At 35.4% G+C, this 26,097-nt stretch overlaps 2 protein-coding genes and 1 long non-coding RNA gene across 9 annotated transcripts in view; 2 read left to right on the top strand and 1 right to left on the bottom strand.

Moving 5' to 3' along the window:
- The window catches only part of ZNF654 (zinc finger protein 654), a 91,455-nt gene extending 86,508 nt beyond the window's left edge, over positions 1-4,947 (top strand). For 2 of the 6 annotated variants that reach the window (XM_082460332.1, XM_082460333.1), the window contains one exon: positions 1,587-4,665. In XM_082460332.1, coding sequence (XP_082316458.1) covers positions 1,587-4,064 — 2,478 coding nt within the window. In that variant the 3' untranslated portion in view covers positions 4,065-4,665. Of the gene's footprint in view, positions 1-1,586 lie in introns of all 6 variants that reach the window. The other 4 variants (XM_082460329.1, XM_082460331.1, XM_082460330.1 and 1 more) reach the window with 4 other exon arrangements.
- LOC309660211 overlaps positions 1-26,097 on the bottom strand; it is a 385,318-nt gene that overhangs the window by 164,960 nt on the left and 194,261 nt on the right. The window lies entirely within an intron of this gene.
- Positions 8,242-25,437, top strand: LOC309660042 (uncharacterized protein C3orf38 homolog). Of its 2 annotated transcripts, none has more exons than XM_082460569.1 (3): positions 8,242-13,153; positions 15,727-15,965; positions 17,434-25,437. In XM_082460569.1, the coding sequence occupies exons 1-3, from the start codon at positions 13,027-13,029 to the stop codon at positions 18,004-18,006; spliced, it is 939 nt and encodes a 312-aa protein (XP_082316695.1). In that variant the 5' UTR covers positions 8,242-13,026; the 3' UTR covers positions 18,007-25,437. The 2 variants fall into 2 exon arrangements, with proteins under 2 accessions (XP_082316695.1, XP_082316696.1); XM_082460570.1 differs by lacking the exon at positions 8,242-13,153 and adding an exon at positions 13,183-13,411.

The following is a 26,097-nucleotide window of genomic DNA, read 5'->3' as shown; positions in this document are numbered from 1 at the left end:
TAAACCTCAGCAACTGTGAGTACATTATAATTTCATGAGGAAAGAGAGGATGTAGATAGAACATTGGACAAAGAGAATGAATTGTTTTGAAGCAGTGGATTTGAATTTGCTATATCTGGAAAATTTAGGTAGGTTTTATATCTGACAATTATAGAAATGAGAAATTTGAATTCAGAAAAGGATTCCAAGCTGGAAATGGTGGATTTATAGGAGGAGACTAAATCAGTGGAATATATCTGATCTCATTCATTCTGCAAACATTTATTCAAAGGTCATTGTATGCCAACTCCTATGTTAACCTCAGAAGGATACAAAAAATGAGATACTGTCCCTGTGATTTAGGAATTCCAAGTCAAGAAGTAGGGGCATAGACAATTATAAAACAATATTACATGCTTTTTAGAAATAAGTATAAATTATTTTCAGTGGAAAGAATAGCGAATGTTTTTAACTCTACCCCAGGGCAGGGGCCAGAATGAATCAGAAAAACTTTCAAGGCAGAACTGATTCTCAAAGAATGAATAGGAGATGGGTAGGAATTTACCAGCGAGGTAAAGTGATATGCAGAGTTAAGGTCTGCTTGTGGAACTGTAAGTAAGGGTTGCATAGCACGTAAGGAACTAAGAGGACATGAGGCTGGCAAGGTAGTGTTCCTCCCTGCCATCTGTAATATACCATATGCAGGCAGTATGATACACAGACACAACTGTTAAAGACATATTATTATTTTATCTCTTTCTATTCAAACAAGCATTTAGATCATTCTAGAGGCATTATTTATAACTTGAATTAAGGTGGATAGACAACAAATTCCCAACTAAAAGCTGATGCAGTTATCTTTGAGTCATCAGTAAAAGTTTCAAAGCTTGAATACTTTCCAGATAACTTCCAGTAGGTTCATTATTCTGATACCTTATTAGATTTGGAAAGTTTGTAATTGCCTTCTTCATGTGGATTATACTTCTCCCCTTATTTGGATAAATAATGTTACTTAATAAGTACAATAAGTAATATTATTTAGTGCAGCTTTGTGAAAGAGTTTCCATAAGCAGTTCTTTTTTTTTTACTTTGGTATTTTTTTAACATCAAAAATTGATAACTATGTTTTTAAATACATATAATTTAACCCTTCTGCCACAGAATGTAAAATTGGTACCTTAAAACAGGGGCCTAGATATGTAAGAAACTTGAATCACCATAAGTTCATGAAGCATTTTATATTTTAAGAACCATAAGGTTATGAAGCATTTTGTATTATGGTCAGTAGGGCTTGTCAGACTTGAAAACTAAATAAATTGGAAGCTAAAACACTGTCTTTTCCAGGTTATTCTCAAGTTAAAAAAGATGTATTTATATATTAAAAAGTAGTTAAACATGGCTACCCATTGAAGAAAATTGCACATTTAGAATACTGTGTTTATTTAGCTTTCATTTCAGAGTTGTAGTGGGTTGGCCAGAAAGTTTGTTCGAGTTTTTCCGTAAGATGTTACGGAACTTTTTGGCCAACCCAATATTTTAAAAAGATAAACTAGTAAGTGTTAATAATTTTTTTTTAAAAAGTAGCAGTAATATTTTTCTTTTTACAGGTTGAAGAAGAAGGCTTACAAATTTGTGTTGAAATATGTGGTTGTGCTCTACAGCTAGACCTTCATGATGATCCCAAAACTAAATGTCTAATTTATAAAACAATTGCACATTTTTTGCCAAATGATTTGGAGATTCTCAGGATTTGTGCACTCTCAATATTTTTTCTTGAGCGCTCCTTGGAAGCTTATCATACTGTTGAAGAGCTTTACAAACGTCCAGATGAAGAATATAATGAAGGCACAAGTAGTGTTCAAAATCGTGTTCGTTTTGAATTACTTCCAATTTTGAAAAAGGGATTGTTTTTTGATCCTGAATTCTGGAACTTCATAATGATTAAGAAAAACTGTGTAGCATTACTGAGTGATAAATCAGCAGTTAGATTTCTAAATGAAAGTACACTGGAAAATTCTACAGGTAATGTAAAAAAGGCAGTGGAACAGCAAGGTTTAGATGAAGGACTTGACTCTCTTACAGATCAGAGCACTGGAGAGCTTGATCCTGATGATATATCTGAAGTGCAACCAAAAGGTCATATTAATGTAAAGAAAAACCTCACAGCTCTTAATGCTTCCAAAGTAGATCACAATGTCCCAAGGCATCGGTGTATGTTATGTAACAAGGAATTTCTAGGTGGTCACATTGTGAGGCATGCCCAGGCTCATCAGAAAAAGGGCAGTTTTTCATGTGTGATATGTGGTAGAAAATTTAGAAACAGAGGACTTATGCAGAAGCATTTAAAGAATCATGTTAAGAAAATACAGAGACAGCAACTTGCTGCAGCTCAACAGGAGGATCAGGAAAATCCTGCTTTGGAAGAAATAAATTGTTCTGATACTTTCATTTCATTTGAAAATGGGAAGTCTGATAACAAGGATTTGGAAGTAGAGACTATTACCGGTTCCAGTGATGGAAACAAAGATGTCATCCCTTCACATGTGGGTGAATTCATTGAAATTCCCGGAAGTGTAGTGGAAGATGTTATTGAAAATATTACTGAAAATGGCAATCCTGATACTTCTTTAAATAATGTCTCAGAGCCATTACCTGTATGTGTGGATGACTATGAGGAGGAAGAAGACGAAGAAGGTGATTATGAAGAAGATGATTACGACCTGAATCAGGAAACTTCAGTACTTCATAAAATCAATGGAACCGTGTGCCATCCAAAAGACATATATGCGACAGATCAAGAAGGAAACTTTAAGTGCCCTGCTCTTGGCTGTGTCAGGATATTTAAAAGAATTGGATTTCTAAATAAGCATGCAAGGACTGTACATCCAACTGATTTAAATGTGCGGCAAACAGTAATGAAGTGGAGCAAAGGAAAATGCAAATTTTGTCAAAGGCAATTTGAAGATTCTCAACATTTTATAGATCACCTTAATAGACACAGCTATCCAAATGTGTACTTTTGTTTGCATTTTAATTGCAATGAGTCATTTAAGCTGCCAGTCCAACTTGCTCAGCACACGAAAAGTCACAGGATATTTCAAGCTCAGTGTAGTTTTCCAGAATGCCATGAGCTTTTTGAAGATCTTCCTCTGCTATATGAACATGAAGCTCAGCACTATTTAAGTAAAACACCAGAATCATCTGCACAACCAAGTGAAGCAATTCTTTGGGATGTTCTTACAGACTCAAAATCTAATCATCAGGAAAAAGACTCATCTAGTAATGAGAAACAAACTGTTAGTCTACCAGTTTCTACTAGCAAATCAAGGAAAGATCCTACAGAACCAAAGACATGTATAGAAAGTATGGAAAAGAAAACAGACCGTTTAGTTCAGAATGGAAATGAACATTCTGATCACACTGTTTCTGATATAAGCTTGACAGACCAAAAGATGCCTGACATAGAGCCAAATTCTGAAAATAATTGTAGTATTAGTGATTTAGTCAATGGACACAGTGGAATAGAGCAAACACCTTTAGTTTCCTCAGATCCTGCTTTGAAAATTGATACAAATAGAATCAGGACAGAAAACGGTTCCATTTTACCTAGTGTTGTACCACAAGAACACAGTACCCTGCCAGTACCTCAGGCACCTTCCAAACCAAATCAGACAAGTGAACATACTTCATATGGCTTAATTTTAACAAAGCCATATGTCAGACCATTGCCTCCCAGTTACCTTGATGAACGGTACCTTAGTATGCCAAAACGCAGAAAATTTCTGACTGATAGGGTAGATGCCTGTTCTGATCAAGATAACGTTTGTAAAAAATCAGTGAAAAGATTAAGATGTGGCAAATGCCTGACCACCTACTGTAATGCAGAAGCACTTGAGGCTCACCTTGCACAAAAGAAATGTCAGACACTCTTTGGATTTGATTCAGATGATGAAAGTAAGTCTTCTATCTTCTCAGCAGGTATATCTGTAGAAATAGAAAATGCCATAGATCTTTGTAAGGTTAAAAAAATTAACATTTATATAACACAGGTAATAAAGCACTACCCCATACATTATTTCCTTTAATCCATACAACCACCATGAGATGCTATCACTATTCCTGTTTTATAGATCAAGCAACTGACATTCACAAGTAATTTGCATAGGCATATACACCTGTGAACTTGTGGAAGCCAGAACTTGAACACAGTTTTTTTATACTTTTGGATCATACTCTTTAACTGTATCTGAGGCTTTTCTTCATTCCAAGTTTTATGTAATAAGAGATCTAAAAACAAAGTAATTATGATGGAAATGTTTTTCATCTGCATGCCAGAAATGTAAACCAAGTTGAGCCTCTATTACAAAAACAAAAATAAGAAAGAACCAGAAAATAATTGAAAAATAAAACTGAGCAAAAGAAGAGCTTGCCTTTCTACTAATATTAATATTCTTTAAATGAGTAAGGGTATAAATAAACAGGAAATCTAACTTAGAATACTAGATGAACATCTATAAATATGAATTAACAGACGTGTTCTGTTTTACAGGTGCCTGATAAAAATGTTTCAGAACGATCTGTCGATCAAGCAGTAGTGTGCAAAAAGCACTACAAGAAAATGCATCATCAGTTTGCTATTTCCCTGATGGCCTTAATTTTAGAGCGGTCTTGGATTACTAAAGATAAAGACAAAGCACATTTTCTAGAATGAACTCACAGAGGAGATGTGCTGGTTTAGACTCCAAAAGGGTTATTACAAAACTCCCAAAGTACCAGTTATCCAGAAAAACCACATTTTTTTAAGAAGTCGATGATGATTAATAGCAGCATGTTCAGTTTCGCTTATGTGAGAAACATATGCAGGCAACTAGTCAAAAAGAACAACCAGCTATGGCCTTACAGAAAGGGAAAAACCCATTATAAAAAACGGAGAGGGGGGGATGGTTTACAATAAACAACTTAAAAGTATTCCACAAATAGGGTTTGTTTTCTTGTCATGCCTAATCAGATTATGTCCTCCTTTCTGGTCAAACATGCTTTAAGGAACCATTTCTGTTTGGTTTATTATTACGTAGAAACTGATTGATAAGATGAAAGTAAAACGATTTATCACCATCCTAGCTATAAAAGATTGTACCTTGTTTCCAGATGATTGATTAGGTCAAAGTTCAATGAATGACATGCCAGCATTTAAAATTAACAAACAAAAGAAGACAAAACAACAGTGCTTTGCTAATAAGCTCTTGACAAAACCTTCCACTTTCCATTTTTATAATACCAATGAGTTATATTTAAAAGGCAGCAGCGTCGATAGAAAACATATTATCAGTAACTCTGGGAAGAGATGGGAGGATCTAAGACCATTAAAGGCTATCTTAGTTGAAAGAAAACACTGAATTGCAAATTCTTCAATGTGAATAATGGTATAAGCACACTGGGATATTTCTGTTTGTATATAGAGTAGTGTTAGGACATTGCTTGATGATTCATAGTAAGGTCCTTTAGACATTAATGTGAGTTATCTAAGTACAGTCCTATAAAAATAACTGACTATAAAAAAAAATATGCAGCTAAGAATCCGGTCAAGAATTCATTGGTTTTATTCAATTAGAGTTAATTCTAAAATAAGCCATATTACTCATGCTTTCTTATTTATTTCTGATGAATTTGGTCTGAATAGTAATTTTTATATATAAAAAGAAATATTTACACAAAAATTTGCACAGCAAGAACACAGTAAGATATATTGATGCATTTATTTTCTTTGATGACCAGTAATTTTCCTAAGGAAGATTTTTAACTTAACAACAGTCAATAAATCGTTAAAACAAAAGGTTTTTTAAAATACGCTCTCAGATGTGTTCCACTTGTATAGTCTTTAAAAGAGGAAGCTTAAAGACTTCCTTTTACCTAACAAACAGTGTGTTAATCTATAGCAGGGGTAAAATGAACAAAAATGCAAAGGCAAATTCTTCAAAAACAGAGCTGTTAATGTACCAATGTCAACCAGATATTCCAGTTATTCCAACTGATACATTCTTGTTCAAAGTATATAATCTCATCAGACCCTACTATTATAAATTTCTGGATATTAAAGCTTCGTGAATGAAATTACTAAGGAAGTGTGACTTTTCTTCCAGGGTAGCATCCAGGCTTTATTAAATTAGGATTTCCAGGTCATGATAAATCAGATATCTAACAAATGACCCAGTTTTATTAGTTTATTTATCATAGGCATTCACTACTATGCAATTGATAGTCATAAGTCCATATCAATCAAATCAGGTTTTTGTTTTGTTACGTAGCCTACATTAGGCTGTGGAATTTACATTTAAATAACATAAGTAAACAACTCGATAAGGTTTTTAAATCCTTTAAGGTCAACTAAAGAAAAAAATGTTTTCCATACTTCCTGATACTAAAAATATAATACTTGAGTTCTATTTCAGTTCAGTCTAAAATACATCATGTGATAAAAAGTATTTGGAAACTAGTTCATATGGACAATGAAGTTATTTTGAAATATTTCTGCTTTGTACGTTTTCCAGATGTTTAAAATCACAGCTTAACATTTTATCACATTTTTAACTTTTTATTTTTTATAAGTTGTAACTATTGACATAAATCCATGTCTGCAAATTATTTTCATTCATTTTGCAGTTCATACCAAGATGTTTTAAACATATTCCACTTGTTATTTTTTTGTCTTTGAGGTTTTATTTCTACTTTTGTGTTGGTAAGGGAAAACTTTCTGAAAGACTGAGATCAAATTGGTTTATACATAACTAGATCAAGGAATGTTTTATAAAATTCTATTTGACCACATTGTTCTAACCTCTTTATATACTTATCAAATAATTGCTGTTGAAAGAATGTGTACATTTTCTTATGTATGCCTTATAAAACATAAACTTACATCATTTTGCTTTTACGGGGTGCATAAACTTCCAACAGTTCCAATGTGGGATTCAGAAGACAAGGAAGCTTTCTTCTTATTCCTCAAATTCTTCTCTTTTTCTTTTCTACTCCTTCTATTTTAAGGATGTGTTTATCTTACATGGACCAAGTTTCAATCCTTCATTTTCAAATAAAAATTTCCTTTGAAACATTAAATATTAACTTTCTGCTATGTTTCAGTAAGGTCAAAAAAATAGCAAATCTGAATTTTTGCTGCTCAGATATTATGGAGAAGATAGATAGAAAAGGAGAACCTTCGTGGACAGGGGCACTGGTACTTTGGGCTTCAGCCATATTTTTTTTTTTATAAACCACCAATTATATAATGAAAACATAACATAACATTGAACTTGTGATTCTTTTCAAATCACACTTGAAGGTTCAGCTATACTCCTTTCATGTTTGGTTCAAACTGTAGTATGGGTGAAAAACCTAAAAGGGATGGTAGTGTTTATTTTTTAATTTATTTGGTACTGTAAAACACCATTTCAGAATGACTAAATGCTGCATATGCATTTTGGAATTGTTAATATGTGAAAGATATTACAGATTCAGCAAGAAAGGAAATTTGTGCTTCCTTGTTGAACATTAAATTATTTTACTTTGCATTTTATAAGAGTACAAATTAAAACTGAGCCATTGAACTGCAATAAATCAACAATAGTGTCATTTCAAGAAATTTTTTTGTACTGTACATAGATTTGTTCAATAAAACATTGTCCTTGTTGGTAATGAAGTGTTCAGTTTTATGTAGCACATTACTTCAAAAGGAATTAGGCTTAAGGTATATGTTAAGTAAGAAATTTCTATTATGTTTCATAAGAGAATGAGGTATTTCAGTTAATATTACCATATTCAGATTATTGAGTGATTTTAAAGAACATAGAAAACTCTAAAAGTCTACACAAAATAGATATTTTTAGACATCGTTTAAACTAATGTCTATATGCAGGAATTAAAAGTTGATAGAACACTGGTTACTAAAGTCATTTCAGGTAAGTGGTTTCAGTGTGAAATAGTACCCTCTGGAAACTTAGTAGGTGGAAAACAAATACCAGAACTCTCCAAGACAGTGGATGGACTGATCTGCACTGGTAATTCTTCAGAGATGAAGAGCCTCTGGTGGAACTTAAAGACGGCGAAGTCGCTTTGAAATAAGATGTAAATTATGAAAATTACTTCCTACAAAAGTATTTCAATGGGAAAACGTTCAAGCCAATTAGTAATCTGTATCTAAAAGTGGGGTCCTTGGGCATGAGGGCTCCTACTCTTTTGGCTCACTAAGAAAGGAAAACCTCCTACACTTTTCGCTATAACTTGCAGCTTGGGGCTGAAGCAGAGAGAAACTCTTTGATGCGATGAGAGCACTGCAAATGAAAGAACAGATATTGTGTTAATTACGGTGATTTGCACATATTACAAATGTTATGCTTTGAAAAACTATGAGAAAGTTACTGAAACATTCTAGAGCTGAGATCTAGAATTCTCCATCTATGATTTACGGTCATATGATCTTAGACTATTAAATAAATGTATTGAGGTATTTAGATAAAGTTATTGGGGTTATCTAGACTTTCCATTTTTTCTTTTCTGTAATTTGAGAAATGCTGGGAAGCAATCAAATATTAAATACACTTCCAAGATAAACAAATTAGATTGCTTTCATAGCATAAGATCCACACTAATTTCAAGAATCAACTGATAACAAGGCCAGAAGTTTGGGCTGTACATCAATATTTAAAATAGAGGCGATCCAATATTACATGGAATAAAAACTAAAGGGAGAGAGGTTCATGCCTTATTTATGGGTGCTGCAGCTGGAGAAGAAATTACTGTGTACCAGGTTACTTTATATGTGTTACCTCTTATTGTTAAAACAACCCAAAGGTAGATATGAAAAATGCTTTTTAGACAGCAAGGCTCAGAAAGGTTAAATAACTTGACTAGTCACACAGCTAATAAATGGAGAGGTGGAACTGAAAAGTCGGATGTTCCCTCCTAAAATCCTGCCATGCGGTTTCCATTCTGCCATGCAGTTTTCCCTACAAATTGTACAGCATGAGTGGATCTAATGTATCCAGATGGAGAGGGTTAGTCTTGCCTAAGGATCAGTGATTTCACAAAGGATGAAGTCTGGTACAGACATGTCTGTTTGATGTTCCATTCTCTTCTACTAGCAATGATTCTTAAGAGTGTGGTCCCCAGAAGAGCAGAATCGCTATCACCTGAGAACTTGTTAGAAATGCTAAAGTTTGGGGAGTTCCCTGGTGGTCCAGTGGTTAGGACTCTGCGCTTTCACTGCCATGTCCCCAGGGATCGGGGAACTAAGATCCCATAAGCTACGAGGCGTGCCCACTGCCCTCCCTCAAAAACAAAGAAATGCTCAATTTTTGATCAGGTGAGGGACCAATCTGTTGTTTAACAAGTCCTCCAGGTGGTTTTGATACACACTAAGGTTTGAAAACCACAGATCTAAAGCAACAAGTTTCTTCATAAAGTAAAGTATTAAATTTATAGAGCCTTAGAAACTCAATTTCCAGGACATTTAAAGAAGTCCCCTATAAATAGGTACTTAAATAACTACTGTTGAATGAATGGATATTTTAACAGATCTAATACCCCAAAACCATTCTAATCTAGAAAACTTTTTTCAAAGTATTCAGTGATTGAAACTACCACAATGTAATTTAATGAAAACAGCTCAAAGATGTATGGAGATCAGCTACATTCAAATTCCACCATGAGAGTTTTAAGGCAATTAAGTGTATCCCACTGAGCTCAGACTTCCACATCTGTTAAAAGGGGAGAGCCGTTCTTGCAAGGTTAAGAATTAAGCTCCTGAAGGGCCTGGTGCTGAGGCCTTCCTGTGAATGATTTTACTAATTTTCTCTTGGTTCCAACCAAAAACAGCCATGCTGTTTCATTCCATGCATTTTTCACATTTTGCTCCCTTTACCTGTAATTCTTTTTCCGCCCCACTCCTCATTCTTTGCTTAATCTTCTTGGGCATCACCACTCTCCAGAAAGCCTAATCTCTTGACAATTCTGGATTTCTCTATTGAAACCTATTTCTCCCAGTCTTCCTCCTCTCAGTAAACAGCAACTCCAGTTGCCCAAACCAAATCATTGCAATCATCCCGGACTCATTATCGTGCCCTTCACTCTCACCTGGACTACTGTATTAATCTTCTAGTTGGGTTCCCTGCCTCTACCCTTGCCCTTCTGGCAGTCTGTTCTAGACACCAGCAGCCAAAATGATAGTGTTTGAAACAAGTCAGATCATGCCATTCCTCAGTTTAAAATCCTCCAATGGCTTTACAATTCATTCATTTATTCAACAAATATTTATTGCATACCTACTATGTGCCAGCCTCTGTAATAGACAATTGGAAAAAAAAAGAAACAGATAAAAATCCCTGAATCTCAGAACTCACATTCTACCGGGGGGATAGGGAGGGGGGGGCAAAAATACAATATAAGTGCTATAGAGAAAAATTAAGTGTGTAGGGAAAGTATAAGTGAGCATGGCATTGTAGGTGGTGTTTAAACAGGATGATGATAAGACATGATGATACCACCTCTTTGATAACTGTTGAGCAGGGAAAGTAATGAATGAAGTAAGGGAAAGAGAGCCACTCAGATATCTGAGGGGAAAATGTGCTAGGCTGAATAGCAAGAGCAAAGGCACTGAGGCAAGGACCTGCATGGCAAGTTTAAGGAACAAAATAGCAAGGGAACCACTGACTGGTCTGGAGTGAGAGACTGAGAGAATAATAGGAAATGCAGAGAGAGGTAAAAGATAAAAGCCAAAGTTTTTACAATGGGCTGCAAGACTCTAGACTGCACTGATACAATAGCCACTAGCCACAAGTGGCTATTAAAATTTAATTGAAATTCAAATAAAATTTAAAATTCACCAGCTGAGCTGTACTAGCCACATTACAAGAGCTCAATAACCATATGTGCCCGATGGTTACTGTATTAGACAGCTCAGATGCAGAATATTTTCATCTCAGAAAACACTTTTGGACAAGTGGTTCTATATCAGTGGTTCTCAACTTGGGGAATTTTGCCCCCCCCCAGGAAACATTTGAGAAACAAGGTATGTTTGGTAGGGGGGAGGAGGTGCTACTGGCATCTAGTGGGGAGAGGTCAGGGATGCTGAAGTATCCTATAATGTTGTGGGACAGACCCACAACAAAGAATTATCCTGCCCAAAATGTTAGTAGTGCCACGGCTGAGAAACCCTGCTCTAGATCAATCTCGACAACTCCAACCTCACCACTCACTGCTTCCTCTTTGCACAAGCTGCTTCAGCCTCCTGGCCTCCTTCCTACATGCCAAGCACTCTGTTCTTTCCTCAGAACCTCTACTTTTGCTTCTTCCTAGAACACCCTTCTGTGGTTCAGTTTCACACTTTTTTCAGGTCTTTCCTTCAATGTCACTTAGAGAAGCCTTTCTTCACAGCCTGTATAAAATAGCAACATCCTCTCCTCCAACCCTCTCTTTCTGATTTCTCTCCATAGAATTTCCTGCCATAGTATATAGTTTCTTATATGTTTATTGTCTATTTCCTTCCACTAGAATACAAGCTCCAAAGGACTTGCATTTGTTTCCAGCATAAAGAACAGTGTCTGGCAAGTCATGCTCAGTAAACACATTTTTAAAAAATGAACGAATGAAAAAGTTGGGCATGTCTTCTTCCATTTGGTTCCACACCAGTATTGTGAGCACTTATCTCTTTATTTGCAACACTCCCAAAAGCTCCTTGAAGGAGGGTCTGTGTCGTTTCTCAGAATCTTCAATATCTAGCATAGTAGGCACTCAATGACAAATGAAGAATTGGTATCTGATGAGTAAATGGTACCCCCAATAACATCCACTGGCAAATCAGTTTAACCATGGTTTGAATGCCTTATTTTAAAGGCTGTATTTACAGTTCATTTTGACTGATATTTAGCTGTGATATTTTTTTTTAAAAGTTAAATCTGCTCACCTGTATCTGCAGGTGTGTACATTTCAGCTACTAACTGGCAATAATCTAATTAAATGTTAACAAATCTAAAATATGGCTAAATCAATGGAAGGAGACAGAAGCCAGTGACAATGCGTTGAAGTCTGAAGTTTCCCTCTCGTGAATGTTGACACCAACAGTGATAACAATAGCTAATATATACTGGGCTCTTCCTAGGCGCCAGGCACAGTTGTTCACCCCCCTCCCTGCGCTTCAACAACCCTATGAGGTAGGTATCTCTACTAGATCCGTTTCGAGACAGAAAACTGGAAGACCAAAGAGCTTGCTCTCGGTCACAGTTAGTAAATGACGGATAAAACCCTGGGAATCTGGCTTTCAAAGACCCCAACCTTAAACTATTCGCGATACTGCCTCGCCTAAAGCCAAGCCGGCGAGGATAAGAAGGGAAGCAACAGCGGACCGCAGCTTATTGGGGAGTTTAAGTCAGCTGCAAGGCGGGCAGGCGTGGCACAGGATAGGTGATTTTTTCCCCTTAACTTTTCCAAGTATAATGTTAAACAAAACCAAATTGTTTTAGCACAGAACTACGTAATTTAAGAATATCAAACTACAGGTGCTCCCAACGCAGAAGTGGCCGCAGAGAACTTTCGAGCGCTCCCGGGGTCCCGGCCCAAAGGCGGGGAGGGGGCGCCTCCATTGGCCGGCCCCGCGGCATCACAGGAGCTTGTCATGCGCTGGGGCCGCCGCCGGCTTTCCACGCACCTGCCCTGCGCAGCCCTCCCAGGCGTTCTTTTGGAGGAGGGACTGCTGAGGAGTTTAGGTTTCGTTTTCCCTTATGGAAGGTCGATGTTCCCGGTGTAAATACGGAGTTGCCCTAAAGTGAGATCCGTGGGACTCCACCCAGTCCCCGAGAGCCCGGAACCACCGGTCGGAGCACCGCGTTCCCTTAGTGCCCTCATTAACGATCACTTCCGCCCACGGCTCTGGAATACCCGAGGCCCTTTGGCTGCGAACAACGGGAAGGGCATTTCCGGTACCTGTTGCCACGGCGCCGGTCCAGTGGGCCTAAGGGGGCGAAGTCATTGGCGTCCTCTCCCCCCTCTCTGGGGGTAGAGATGTCGGGGCTCAGCTACCCAGAGATGGAGGGCTGTCGTAACCTGCTCGGTCTATTGGACAACGACGAGATCATGGCCCTATGCGACACCATCACCAACCGCCTGGTGCAGCCTGAGGACCGCCAAGGTAAAGGTAGACCCTTCCCCCCAAGGGCGGCCGTCCCTCCCCAGGCCTCACCCGGCCCCCAGCTGGCGGGAGCGTGTGAGTGGAGGCCGTGGTAGGCCTCCTTCCCAGCCCGTCCGGGATTGCGCTTGTGCGGAACCCTCGGGAATCTCGGCCCCTATAGGTGCTCTGTTGCTTCAGATGCACGCTGAAAATGGCGCTGCTTCCAGGTTTTATCCTTTATACGTTGTGGGCAAACGCTGCTTGTTTCGAAGATGCTGAGTACGTGAATAGTGATTTTGTTTGTTTTTTGAAGATTTCCGGGGAGTCAGGGTGTTTTCCATTTTCAGTTTCGATCAGCTGAGGAGTGTCAGCCGCTGCTCATTTTCTTCAAGCTTGGAGGAGGATATCATAAACACTTTTTATCAGTCTGCTGCGTAAAACAACTACTGTGATAAAAGAGCGGATAGGATGAATCCATGTCTCTTTTTGGATCCAAAGTTTTTCAGAGATGATTCTGTGTACTAGGACTACATTACTTTCAGAGCCAAATAAACATTTCGGTAGAGTAGATTTCATGGATTATAAATATTCAGTCTGGTTGCAATGTAATGAGGAGCTTAAGCATTTATGATTTTGTATATTACCTGGCTAGTTTTAGTTTAAATTTGCTGAATTTTAGTTTAAAATGAGAAAATGTCCGCCTCCTGTATTAGCATATGACTTAAGTATCTACAAAAGAGTCTGCCTTTTAAAACTTTCTCTGCTTTTAACATTTCCGCCATTTAAGGTCATTCATTTGAAAGTGAACCAAGAACACTAAATGAATAAATTTCTAAGAATTTAGACTGAAAATAATTTTAGACTTAATGTAGTTCTTTGGCATTTATATATTTTACATGCTAATCGCCTTCTAACAGTCTTGGTGAATGTGAATTTAAAATTGTAATAGATAAAATTGCTGAATTTAATTGATGGTGGATCCAAAAGCAAAAAGAAACGAAACTACCCAGTACAAAAATGTTAAATGATTTGAAGTCATTTCTCAGAGAGGAAAAAATAATAAGCATATTGAAAGATACTCAACATCTTTAGAAAGCAATGAAATGAAAACCAAAACTACATGGTGTCTTTCATATGTACCAAGTTGGCAAAAACTAAATGTAAAAACTTCAAGTGTTGTTGATCTTGTGAAGTATGTCGTTGATAACTACTGAAGGAGTGTAAATTAGAACTAGTACTTTGGAAAACAAGTTCTATATTATCTCCTAAAATGGAAGGTTACTTACCTGAACTTCTCAAACTTGAGTGTGCCTATGTGTCCCTCAGTGATCTTGTTAAAATGCAGATTCTGATTCAGTGGTTTTGGAGTGGGCCCAGAAATTCCACATTTCTAACAAGCTCCAGGTGATGCTCATGCTGCTTGCCCCTCTGGGCTGGGAGACAAGTGTGGAAGTGTCCAAAGTAATAGTATTTGTAATTGGATACACATAATAAAAGTCTATAAACAAAAGGATAGATACCTTGTGGTATAGTCTATAATTACCTATGGTACAGCTCTGAAAATGAATTAACTACAGCTGTGTCTGTCCACATAGATTGATTAATCTCAGAAACATTAAAAGTTAATTATAGAAGACTATATATATTGATGGATTAGATTTATAGAACATTCAAAGAAATACCCAACTATATTTTGTAGGGATACATAGTTATGCTGTACAACTCTAAAGAAAATCGAGGGAATTCTCCGGTGGTCCAGTGGTTAGGACTCTGAGCTTCCACTGCTGGGGGGGCCCTGGTTCGATCCCTGGTCAGGGAACTAAGATCCCGCAAGCCCCGCAGAGTGGCCAAAAAAAAAAAAGAAAAAGAAAAGAAAAAAGAAAAGAAAATCGAGGGAATGATAAAATTTTGGAGAGTAGCTACATGTGAGGTGAGCGAGGAGAGAGAGGGAATAGCATCAAGTAGGGAGAGGTAAAATGAGGGCCTGAAAGATACCAGTAATTCCTGTGTCTTAAGCTGTGTCGTGTGTATGTAGGAGTTCATTTTATTACCATTCTGTATACCTCACATATGTAAAAATCATCTTTAGTCTGTTGTTTAATAGAAGTTCTTTAAAATTAAAAGTCTTGGTTCTGCCATTTCTTAGAAGTATGATTGTTGATACCTCATGTATCCCTGACTTTCGTTATCTGTAGAGTGAGGAGATTGAAAAGTATTGTAATTTTACCTATATTTTAGGGATTGTAAATGAATTTAGTTCCATTGACCTTATTAAAATTTTTTCTTCTCTTATTCAAATTTTTTCTGAAAATACAACCATTCTTTAAAAGAAAATGCTTAAATTCACAATCTCGTATGAGAAGTGAAAGGAAGGAGGAATTTTAGGTGGGGAAATTTATAGTTTAAAGAAATTTTTTTAAAATCCAAAACCTGACAACCCACTTCCTGGTTTTGAGAAATGATAACCATCTTATACAAAAGCAATAATGCCATGACAAGAGTTTATAAATATTATTTGATAGAGTTTCTGCTGACCCTGGACAAATTTACAAGTGACTCATGATTTTCTATTAATCTTCATAATTTTCTTTTAGATGCTATTCGTGCAATATTAGTGTACAGTCAAAGTGTAGAAGAACTTCTGAGGCGGAAAAAAGTCCACCGAGAAATCATATTTAAGTACTTGGCAACACAGGGGGTTATTATACCTCCAGCTACTGAAAAACACAGTCTTATTCAGCATGCAAAGGATTACTGGAAAAAGCAGTCACAACTGAAATTGAAGGAAACGCCAGAGCCAGTTAAGACAGAGAACATTAGACTCTTTGAACAGGTAAAACAGACCTTATAGTCATATCCTGAACTGTAGTTCTGTGTAAAAATCTTTAGATAATCCTAGATCTGGAATGATGTGGTTAATGTTCTTTTTTTTTTTATAATTTTAGCTTTACTTTCTATCTTTTGCATCCTAAAGAAAGAGCAGTAAAGCACCTGAGACAAAGTATTTTTGATATTTAGTAATGTATACGTAATATTCTATTGATTTGTGAGAAAAAATGTTTTGTATCCCTTTATCAAATGGGGACTATTGATTTTTAAAAAGAATGGATAGACTACAGGATCAATTTAATTTTAATTTAGCCTCTGGTTCTCCAATTTCTTTTTTCCACTTTAGAAGAATGCTGTTGTAAGCCCTTTCTCATTTTGAAGACTTGCTTTGGTATTAAATTGCAAAAATTTCATGAAAGAAACTTAAATTTTTTTATTTGTTAGCTAGAAAAAAATCCTGTTTTAGTAATTTCCTCCAGCTGACATTGGCTGTTCGTATTTCTTTTTATCTCCACTGTACATTTTAAATATTGTGTGAATATTTAAATATCGATTGAACCTTTAGGTAACTTGCAGTTTTTGAACTACATACCCACATTGAATTAATGGTATTTTACAGTGAGAGAGGTTTGCCTTCACATTAGGAAAGGAACTTCTAAGCCTGCCTTAATGTACTGAAAAGAATGTTGACTTTAAAATCATATAGATGTGACTTCATATTAGGGTCTGCTGTATACTAGCTGTAAATGAGCAAGTAAGGACCTTTGTGAGCCTTGTTTATAAAACGGGCATAATGATAATATCTGTGTCATAAAGCTTGTGGAGAAAGAAGGAAATAGCACTTAAGTGCCAAGCACAGTGCCCAGTACATTCAGTAATAGCACGTGCCCAGTAAATACAAGATCTTTCACCATCTAGATGAGGTACTATGCTCTGGAATACACTGTTGAATAAAATCTAGCCTATCAGGTGTATTTTTGCAATATTCATTTTGGAAAGAAATAGTATAAAATAATCCCAATCATAGAAAATAAGCTATTTCAATCATATTAGAAGTGTCTGTTTAAAGACGTGTTTATTATAAACTTTGCTGCATATAAAATATACCACAGTGAAGTGTATTCATTTAAAGCATACAGTTTGAAAGTTTTGACAAATAACACACCTGTGAAATCACTGCCACAATCAAGAGAAAATGCTTATGTAAATCCTTATTATTGGCTCTTAATTCATGCTGATATTTTAAGAGACTTTGAACCTTAATTTCTTAGAGGAATTTTCAGAAGTTTAAGCTGAGAAATTCTAAAATGACCTCCCCTTTTTGAGAAATAATTTACTGTGCAAGATCGGTTCAGTGAGTTCACAGGTAGTTCATTTCCTTTCTGCTATAATTAGTACCTTAAAAGTTAGCTATGAAACAGGCAAGATAGAAAATAGATACAAGAATTAACGTTGGTTTTATTAATCAACAGGAGAAAGAAGATAAAAAAGCTGAAAAGGTTGATTTTCGTCGATTAGGTGAAGAATTCTGTCACTGGTTCTTTGAACTTCTTAATTCTCAGAATCCTCTTCTGGGACCACCTCAAGATGAATGGGGGCCACAGCACTTCTGGCATGATGTCAAGCTTAGGTTTTATTACAACACAACTGAACAAAATGTGATAGACTACCATGGAGCAGAAATTGTGAGCCTTCGTCTGCTGTCACTAGTGAAAGAAGAATATCTTTTTCTCAGTCCCAACCTAGATTCCCATGGACTGAAATGTGCTTCTTCTCCCCATGGTCTAGTTATGGTTGGAGTTGCTGGGACTGTCCACCGAGGGAACACTTGTTTGGGCATTTTTGAACAAATTTTTGGACTCATCCGCTGCCCTTTTGTGGAGAATACTTGGAAAATCAAACTTATTAACCTGAGAATTATTGGAGAGAGTTCCCTTGCTGCTGGAACATTAATGAAACCAGCTATTACATTTGAACCAAGTGATCTAGAAGCCTTTTATGATGTAAACACTTTGTGTGGTCCAGTGAAGGATGACTCAATGTAAGGCAGGCATTGGATAGTGAGACTGGAGACCAAACTTTATCTAGTGGAAATGAGGCACTTTGAACAAAAGAGAACTAATTTTACCTAACCCTTGAAGCATTGAGTACTATATGTCAGTCTGAAAAATGTTCTATACAGAAATTCTTCCAAATACTACATCAGTAATGTCTAAGTGACTTCAGATTCAGGGATTGACGTATTTTAGTTGAAATGTCTTTCTTGACTACAGGCTAACATATTATGTGAACACTTGCCTCTTTCTACTTGAGTTGCAGCAAATGTTCTGAAGGCTTCATGCAATTCATCAAATAAATCCCACTTTAGATGTTGTAACTAACTGTGTGCCTTAGAAACCAGTTAATATTTTCATTTTACTTGGTGGATATTCTGCTAATATCTGTACTTGTCATGCGGGAAAAAATTAATAGTGTTCAAGGCTTCCCCTTTTAATTTTCTCATTTACCTTTGTCTGAATCTGGGTAATTTTACAAATGCATCTCATGACAGTATTGCTTAAAAAATACAAATTTTAGAGATGTTTACTATAAACTCAGTAAATGAGTAAGCTCACTTTCTAAAATGAGTAAACTCTCATTTTAGAAAACTTGAATGACATTCTTATACAAAAAGTCCAGTAATTTAGCTGGTGGAAAAAAATTTAATTTGCCTTTTAAAATATTTGAGGAACATTTTTCAGAGTTATCTGCTGTTGTCCAAGCTAAGTATCTTAAAATCTGCAACACTTTCTGAACAATTTTGGGCAATGATAAGTGCTGTTCTCAAAACAGACTTTTTTCTTTATCTAAAGTTTCAGCTAACAGTTTTATAGAGCATTTATTGTAATAGCATATAAAGGAAACATACTATTGAAATTTTTTTAAAAGGTTTGCCCAGTTCCTAATTTAAATGAGTTACTCTGTTTTCTCTTGAATGATTGTAGAAGAGGTGACAAAAAAAAAAATTAATACATATATTGAGATATACTCCCACATCATGAATTAAAATTATTAGGATTTTTTTAACCTCTTAATTTGTTTTACTAGATTTGAGTTACAAGGTTAAGTTGCCAGATTACACAGTTGGTTTCAAGTTTAAATTCCTCATCACCCAGCAGCTACTTGCTGAATCTGAATTTAATTAGTAATTTTAATTTACAAAAATGCCATTTGGAAAAAATTCAACTGGGAAATGTGATGAGGTATTGTTCATATTAATTTTTTTAACTTTAACTCTGCTCATGATCATCTAGGGTAACTGATAAAATTTTGGAAGCAGGAGGAAAAAATTGATCTTTTTTTTTTTAGTCCTATGCCTCTTACGTTACGAGGAGTACAAATTGATGTGTCCTAAAATAAGAACTTAATAAAGGAGGGAAATCCCTTTTTCTGATGTAAGAATAGTTTTGTGTTTAGATTTAAACCCGTTATCTTTTTCTTTAAGTTTGAAGTATCATTATAACATGTAATCGATAAATATCCAAAGTAAAGGATAAAATTTGAAATTATTCCCATCTGTTTTCTTTGTGCTATTGATGTCAAGTACTGCAGAAATAATACCAAAGATGTTCAGGACGGGCAGAAATTACCTGTAGATATGTTCAGTATTGAATTTTTGAATGTGTAATGCTCAAGGAAGGCTGTAATCTGCATGTTCTTTTAATCACCCTTAAAAATGTGAAATCTTTCCAATAGACCAAATGAGAATTAGAGCTATATTTTATTCCCTTTGAATCCCCACAGCTGGGCACACAGTAGGACCTAATGTCTAAGTGAATGGGTGAATGAATGAGCAAAAGAAGCTTATATACTTTATAAAAGACTTTTTTGCATGTAGATTTTGTCTTTGGTTCTAGTCATTAGTGGTGGTTTTGGGGTTATATCATGTTTGACTTTAATACGTGAATACACAAACTTTTAGACCCCAAACTAAGATTTAGGATAAAATTTTAACTTTCCATTAAAATTTACTGACTTCCAAAAGCCCAAGGTCAGAGTAGGATATACTGGAGGGCCCTAAGATACCTAGAAACCATTATAAGGGAAGTATATACTTGCTGTTCAGAGAAAGAAGACCTAGTAGAACTGAAATTTGCTCATGAAGCTTAAAGCTTGGTCAGGCCTTTGAGAAGGTCCAAAAGCACAGTGCAGATTGAACGCTACTTTTACTACCACTCACTACTCTGTTTATGTTAGGGAATAGTAGACACTATAGCTTTGTCTCTTACTTCATTATACTCAGCTGGTATTTATGAAGTTTGTGGAGTCAAGTAGTAAAGAATACAACTAACTCCACACATAATTCATAGTAATTGGGTGGTCAAACCAGGGGACACCCGGTCTTTATTTACTGGAGGCTGATTTGCTATAGCTAACAGTATACATCAATATCCTTTTTTGTTAAAAACTTAATAGTTGTATTGGGATGTTTTACTAATATCCAGAATACCGAAAAACGTATTTCATGTGTCTTACTAAAATACCAAATAATAGAAAAAAAGCCGTATCTAATTTATTAAATCAACTTGAAAATGGCAAACACAGGAAAACATTCTTGGGTTTTCAGAAAGGCAACATTTTTATGCTAAAGGAAGGCTAGTTACCTAGTCCCAGTAAGAAATTGTAATAGCACCCCAGAAAAGGATTTAAAGAATAATGGTTTAACTAAATGAGATAATCAGAAACATTGTGTTTTAACAAAATGGCTCTTGTGGCTTAAAAGGTCGTAAAAATGAGTGAACCATACCTTGATGTTTTTCTCAGCATCTATTTTCACAAATGTAGATGCCCTTTTCACTGTTTTTTTGGGTTGCAGGGGATGGTCATTGACCTTTTGAAAAAGAGAGCTATATTCTTTCTAGAAAAAATATGTTTGCATATAGTATTACAATTTTTGCATATTTCATTGTGTTCTTGGACTTCCCTGAAGCACATCTGTGAGTCCTAACAGGGATCCTTATGCTCCATATTCAAATCCTGCCGTAATAATTTTATTTCCCCCAGACTACTAGTCTACTGTATTAAAAATTAACATTATTTTTAGAAACTTTTGTGCCCTTGCCAGAGTCCTTAAGCTAGAGGACTGAATCTTACTAATGAAAGAATAATCTCTAGAAAGTCTGTCAGTTTATGATAGTTGTTTGTATTTTGTTTTTCAATAGATGTTAGATATTAAGGCAAAACCTACTGCAGTACTGTCAAGTGAAACATTAATGCAGAATTTATTTTATTTGGACAAGACAAGTTCAATGAACATGCTTTGGAGAAAGTCATAAAAATGTGAAAAAAATATGTTCTCATGATCTTTACAAAACTCTATCCTAAGGAGATGTTTATTTGGTAATGATTGCATATTGCTAATTCTAATGAAAGATTTTAAAAATACGAACATTTCTTCTGAAGGGTCTATATTTGTGATCAGCTCCCTCCCCCTCTCCTCCCCAACCCTATTTATAGCCTTTGTATGTAGCCAGTTTGAAGGTACACAGCCCAGCTGTAATGCTGGGAAACAAGACTTACAGATCTGGGTTCTCTTCAAGTTTATATGCATATATTTATTGAGCATCTACAATCTGTAAGTCACTGAATCAAGCGTAAGATAAAATAATACATCAATAAGTTGATTTACCTCAACTTCTCATGTTGAATTCAAATCTCAATCTCTGGGTTTAGATGTCTTAAAGTGAGAGCTACATTAGGCCCTTTGCTAGAGTTGGAAGGAAAATAATTTCAGAACTGTGTCAGAGTGCACTAAATCCTTTCAGCTTTACTTTTTCTAGTTTGAACCTTTCCTGTAGTCTTTCAGTAAAGTGTTAATATTAAAATTGAGTATGATGTTTACTGTGAGTTATAATGTACTCCAAAATATTAAACCAGAAACTCCAGAGTTACTTCTGTTAGTCATGTAATGTTAATAGAATCACTGGCCTTAATCTTATTTACCTTTTCAGTGAGTCATTTAGTGAGGGTTCTTTGGTTAGCAGTTTTCATCTTCAGTTTTTAGGCACCGTAAATCTCAAGTATGAAATTAGTTATATTTCAATTAATGAATTGAAGGATTGAAGGAATTTCCTGCTGTCCACTGCCAACTGTGTTACTTGTCTGATGTGATGTTTTCTGAACAAAAAATCAGTAACTACTTAGGAAAGCCTTTTTGCTTGAAGCATTTAGTTTCATAAACTTGCATTAGTCTTTTCTGTCTCTGATCTTTTACTATACTAATTGTGCTCAAGTTGTTACGTGTAAGGTACTTTTGCCTCCCTAAGTACTTCCTAGAACTTGTGATTCCTACTTATTTCTCAGTCTTTTCCCCACTGGGCTTTGCACAGGATAAATAATTCCTACATTTGGGGTGCTTATTATATGGCAGTTACTTTTCTGTGCATGTTGCCTGTATTAATTCATTTAATCCTGTGGACAGCTGTCAGTCTTTAACAGGGTTGAAGTAACTTCCCGAGCTTTCATAGCTGATGGTAGAGCCTAGATTTAAACCCAGGTTTTAGAACCTGAGAGCCAAGTGGTAACTAACTACTACACATACTGCCTCTCATCTCCAGTAAGTTTTTTTTGTTTTTTTGGCTGCGCTGTGAGGCACGCGGGATTTTCTTTCCCGACCAGGGCTTGAACCCGAGCCCCCTGCGGTGGAAGCTCGGAGTCTTAACCACTGGACCGCCAGGGCAGTCCCTACAGTAGGTTTTTGATGAATCCTTTTTGACTTATTGTCATTTGCTGGCACTTATTTCCAAAGCAAAGATGCCTTTGAGTTGTTTATCTGGATTAGGTAGGAGTGTTAACGTATACTGCATCCTTTTGTAATTATACCTCTTAAGTTGATTGTTTAGTGATATAAAACCACTTGGAGGAAAGATAATGTTTATGTATGACAGTATTACTTATGAAAAAGAATAAACTGGGTAATTGGGAAATAAAAAAAAGTATGTAACAATTTATATCAAATTTCTTAAACTCACTGTATTACCACAATCTCTGGTTCTCTTCCTTCCTCTTTGACACCCTTGTGCTTTCGGCCTCAGAAATAGTCTTTGTTTCACACGTTCAGTTTCTTGCCACATCTGGATGTAGCATATCTGCAGTATTTTCTATTTCAGCTGCTGTAATTAGACCCTCTTTACCTAAACCTTGACTTATATAATAATTTATTTCTTTGCTTTAATATTTCTTGCATATTTGTGACATTAAACTTCCTTAAAGTACTACAGCTTTCATCATATCTTCCATGCTCAGAAATTTCATTGGTGTTACATTACCTCCAAAATAAAGTCCAGATTTCGTAATCTGCTTTTTATCACTATTTAGCTTTGATTCCATTCATTTTCACACATTGTTTGATCCAGCCAACATCTATTGCTAGTCTTTGTATTTATCTTGTGCTTACTTAGCCCTTTGCTTTTACTGGCAAGTATCCAAAGTTGTAGAATTTAATTTTTTTGTTGTTGCAGACAGTCTAAAATATTGTAGAAAGAAAAGGACCCTGATAGAAATGGAGTTTAAAAACTAAAAATTTCTCAAGAAGTCAAGCGTTTTATCTCTTTAGGAGTTTTGTGTACATTGTCTAGAATAATCTTTCCCCAGGTTTTGCATGGCTGCTTCATTTTCATCTTTGAGGATTTGGCTTAAATGTTTTCTCCTAAGTGGACTCTCTTGTTAATATTTATCAGAGCACCTCGTTTCAGTTTTAGCACTTTAGTTATTATTGCTAATTTATGAATTTCCCCTACTAAGATTTTAAGCTGAGAGCAGGGACTGGTTTACTTTTCATTGTACTTCCACTGCTTTGCACAGAGACAAGGTATTCAATAATGTTTATTAAAGATATAAGTAAGGGAACAAATGCTAGTTTTTATTCAGAGCCTTATATATTTCTAGTCCTCTGCCTATCTGCTAAAGACAATACCTAGCATATATATTCGGTACTCAGTAAATACTTGTTCAATGAATAAAGCCAAAGTTATTTTCGTGAATAATGACATATGAACTCAAATCAACAATACTCTTTGGTAGATAGTATTATTAAAGTCTTATGCTTTTGTAAAAGATGAAGAAACTGAAGCCCAAAAAGTCAAGTAATGTGCTGAAGTTAACGTAGTTTTGTTGTCAAGATTTTTTTTCCTCTGGCTTTTTTTTTTTTGGTTTGTTTTATTTTCTTTTTAAACTACAAAGCCTATTTTTTTCTCGCACTTTATTTCCAGTCTGACTTTTGCTACTCCCTTATTCTGAAAGAATTTAAACTCGATTCCTCATTTCTTCACATGTAAAAATGAACCAGTTAGATGATTTCTAAGGTCTGGAACAATTTTGTTACAGGTTACACGATTTTGTGATTGTATGCCTTCTCAGCAACTTAAGAATATTACTTTTAAGTGAATTTGTAGTTCATTATTAAGGAAATTCTTTTATTATTTTGCTTCCTCATAAATCATGCTCATTGAAAAAACAAAGAATGAAAAATGTGTTTTTCAAACATTTTTAAGGATATGTGTATAATGTGTTTCTATTTACAGAGGAAATAAAAGAAAAAAATTACAGATCATATCTATAATAGAAAAGGGAAAAGTATGAAGCCTTTAAAATACCATCCTACTTTCTAATCACTAGAAATGCTTAAGTTGTTTGAAAAATTGGTGTTCTGTACAACTTTTTTGCTTTGTTGCATATGGTTAAAATATATGTCCATGTTTTAGTCAAGAAGAGTGTAAAGTGGTTGACAGAAGGCCAAATTATAGACTGCCAGCAATCCCTAGTAAAAATAAAGATGTTAATAAAATAATCAAATATAGATGACTCCAAGAGATTGAGTAGTAGGAGTTGGCAAATATTTAAGAGTGACATTGGAGACAAGTGGCAGATTTGGGTTAGGATTTTTCTGTAGGAAGCATGGCCCTGGATGGATACTGCTCTTAAGGTCACTGAAAGTTATTCTAGGAAGTGTAATGGAAAAACATTTGTTGAGCAGATAGGAGGTTTTGCTGTACTGACTGCATTGATTAGAGAAGTACAGCTTTATGATAAAATGAGTTTAGAGTGCAGAAACTAGATAACGATAGAAAATTGTAGCATGTCAGGTCCTTTAATGCTGGAACTAGTAATAGAACAATCAAAATCATTGAACAATAGACTCCTAGAAATTAAGAGAAATGTAGAATAAGCCATTATTTTAATTCTAAGAGCAACCTTATACTAGAGCAAGAGTTTTAGACTGAGGAAACAAGTTGATTTTAAATAGCATATCAGTGTTTTCTCTTAAATGTTCTTTGAATTTGGTAAACATTTATTGAGCACTTACTATGTACCAGGTATTTTAACAGAAGACAGTCAGTACATAAAGTAGCTTATTGTTTCTTCTAGTTTATGTTTTTCTCACTTTAACTTGTATAAAGTAATTTTACTATTTAATAAAGAATTTATTTTATTAGAAAGTGCTTCTCTGTGATCTCTCATTGATGCACTCTTACTACTTTAACTATTGTCATCTTTTGGTGCTTAATCTAAATCGTAGGTAAAATCCTAACCTTCAGATCAGAGCAATGCTGCTAAAAGAATGGAGACCCTAGTAAACAGTTTCACAGTTCAGAAGGAAAAAAAATGCACTGAAACATTTTTTTCACATGTACTTTGTAATTTTTTTGCACGTAATTCACATATTTTGCAAATTTTAAATGTAAGATGATTTTCATAAAAATCTCATTTTTTTAAATGGTGTTCTGTTCTTAATGTACATTCATTAGGTACATATGTATACAACAAGGACTGTGTTGGTCAGTTTAGCCAACATGAAGTCAACAAGGTGTTCATCTTCACTAATGTACTTTCCTATTAATTTTCATGTTTATTAAACTTTCATTTTACAATTGATACTCCTTTATTCCCAATTCACAAAAACGACTTACTGAAAAATGATGAAATAGTACAAATACCACCATTCATAAAAATTCCATAATGTAAATAGTAGAAAGAACTTCAGTGTGAATGCAGAGTTAAAATCTGTATATTCTGTGCAGGCGATTCTGTGAGTGTGATGTCTTCAAAACATCAACTGAACCATATAAGGAAGGACAATGATAAACATCCGAAAAATT

This window comes from Balaenoptera physalus, assembly GCF_965194825.1.
Source record: "Balaenoptera physalus genome assembly, chromosome: 4".
Taxonomy (NCBI): domain Eukaryota; kingdom Metazoa; phylum Chordata; class Mammalia; order Artiodactyla; family Balaenopteridae; genus Balaenoptera; species Balaenoptera physalus.
The sequence above is the reverse complement of the archived record's forward strand: the minus strand, read 5'-3'. Positions and strand labels throughout refer to the sequence as shown.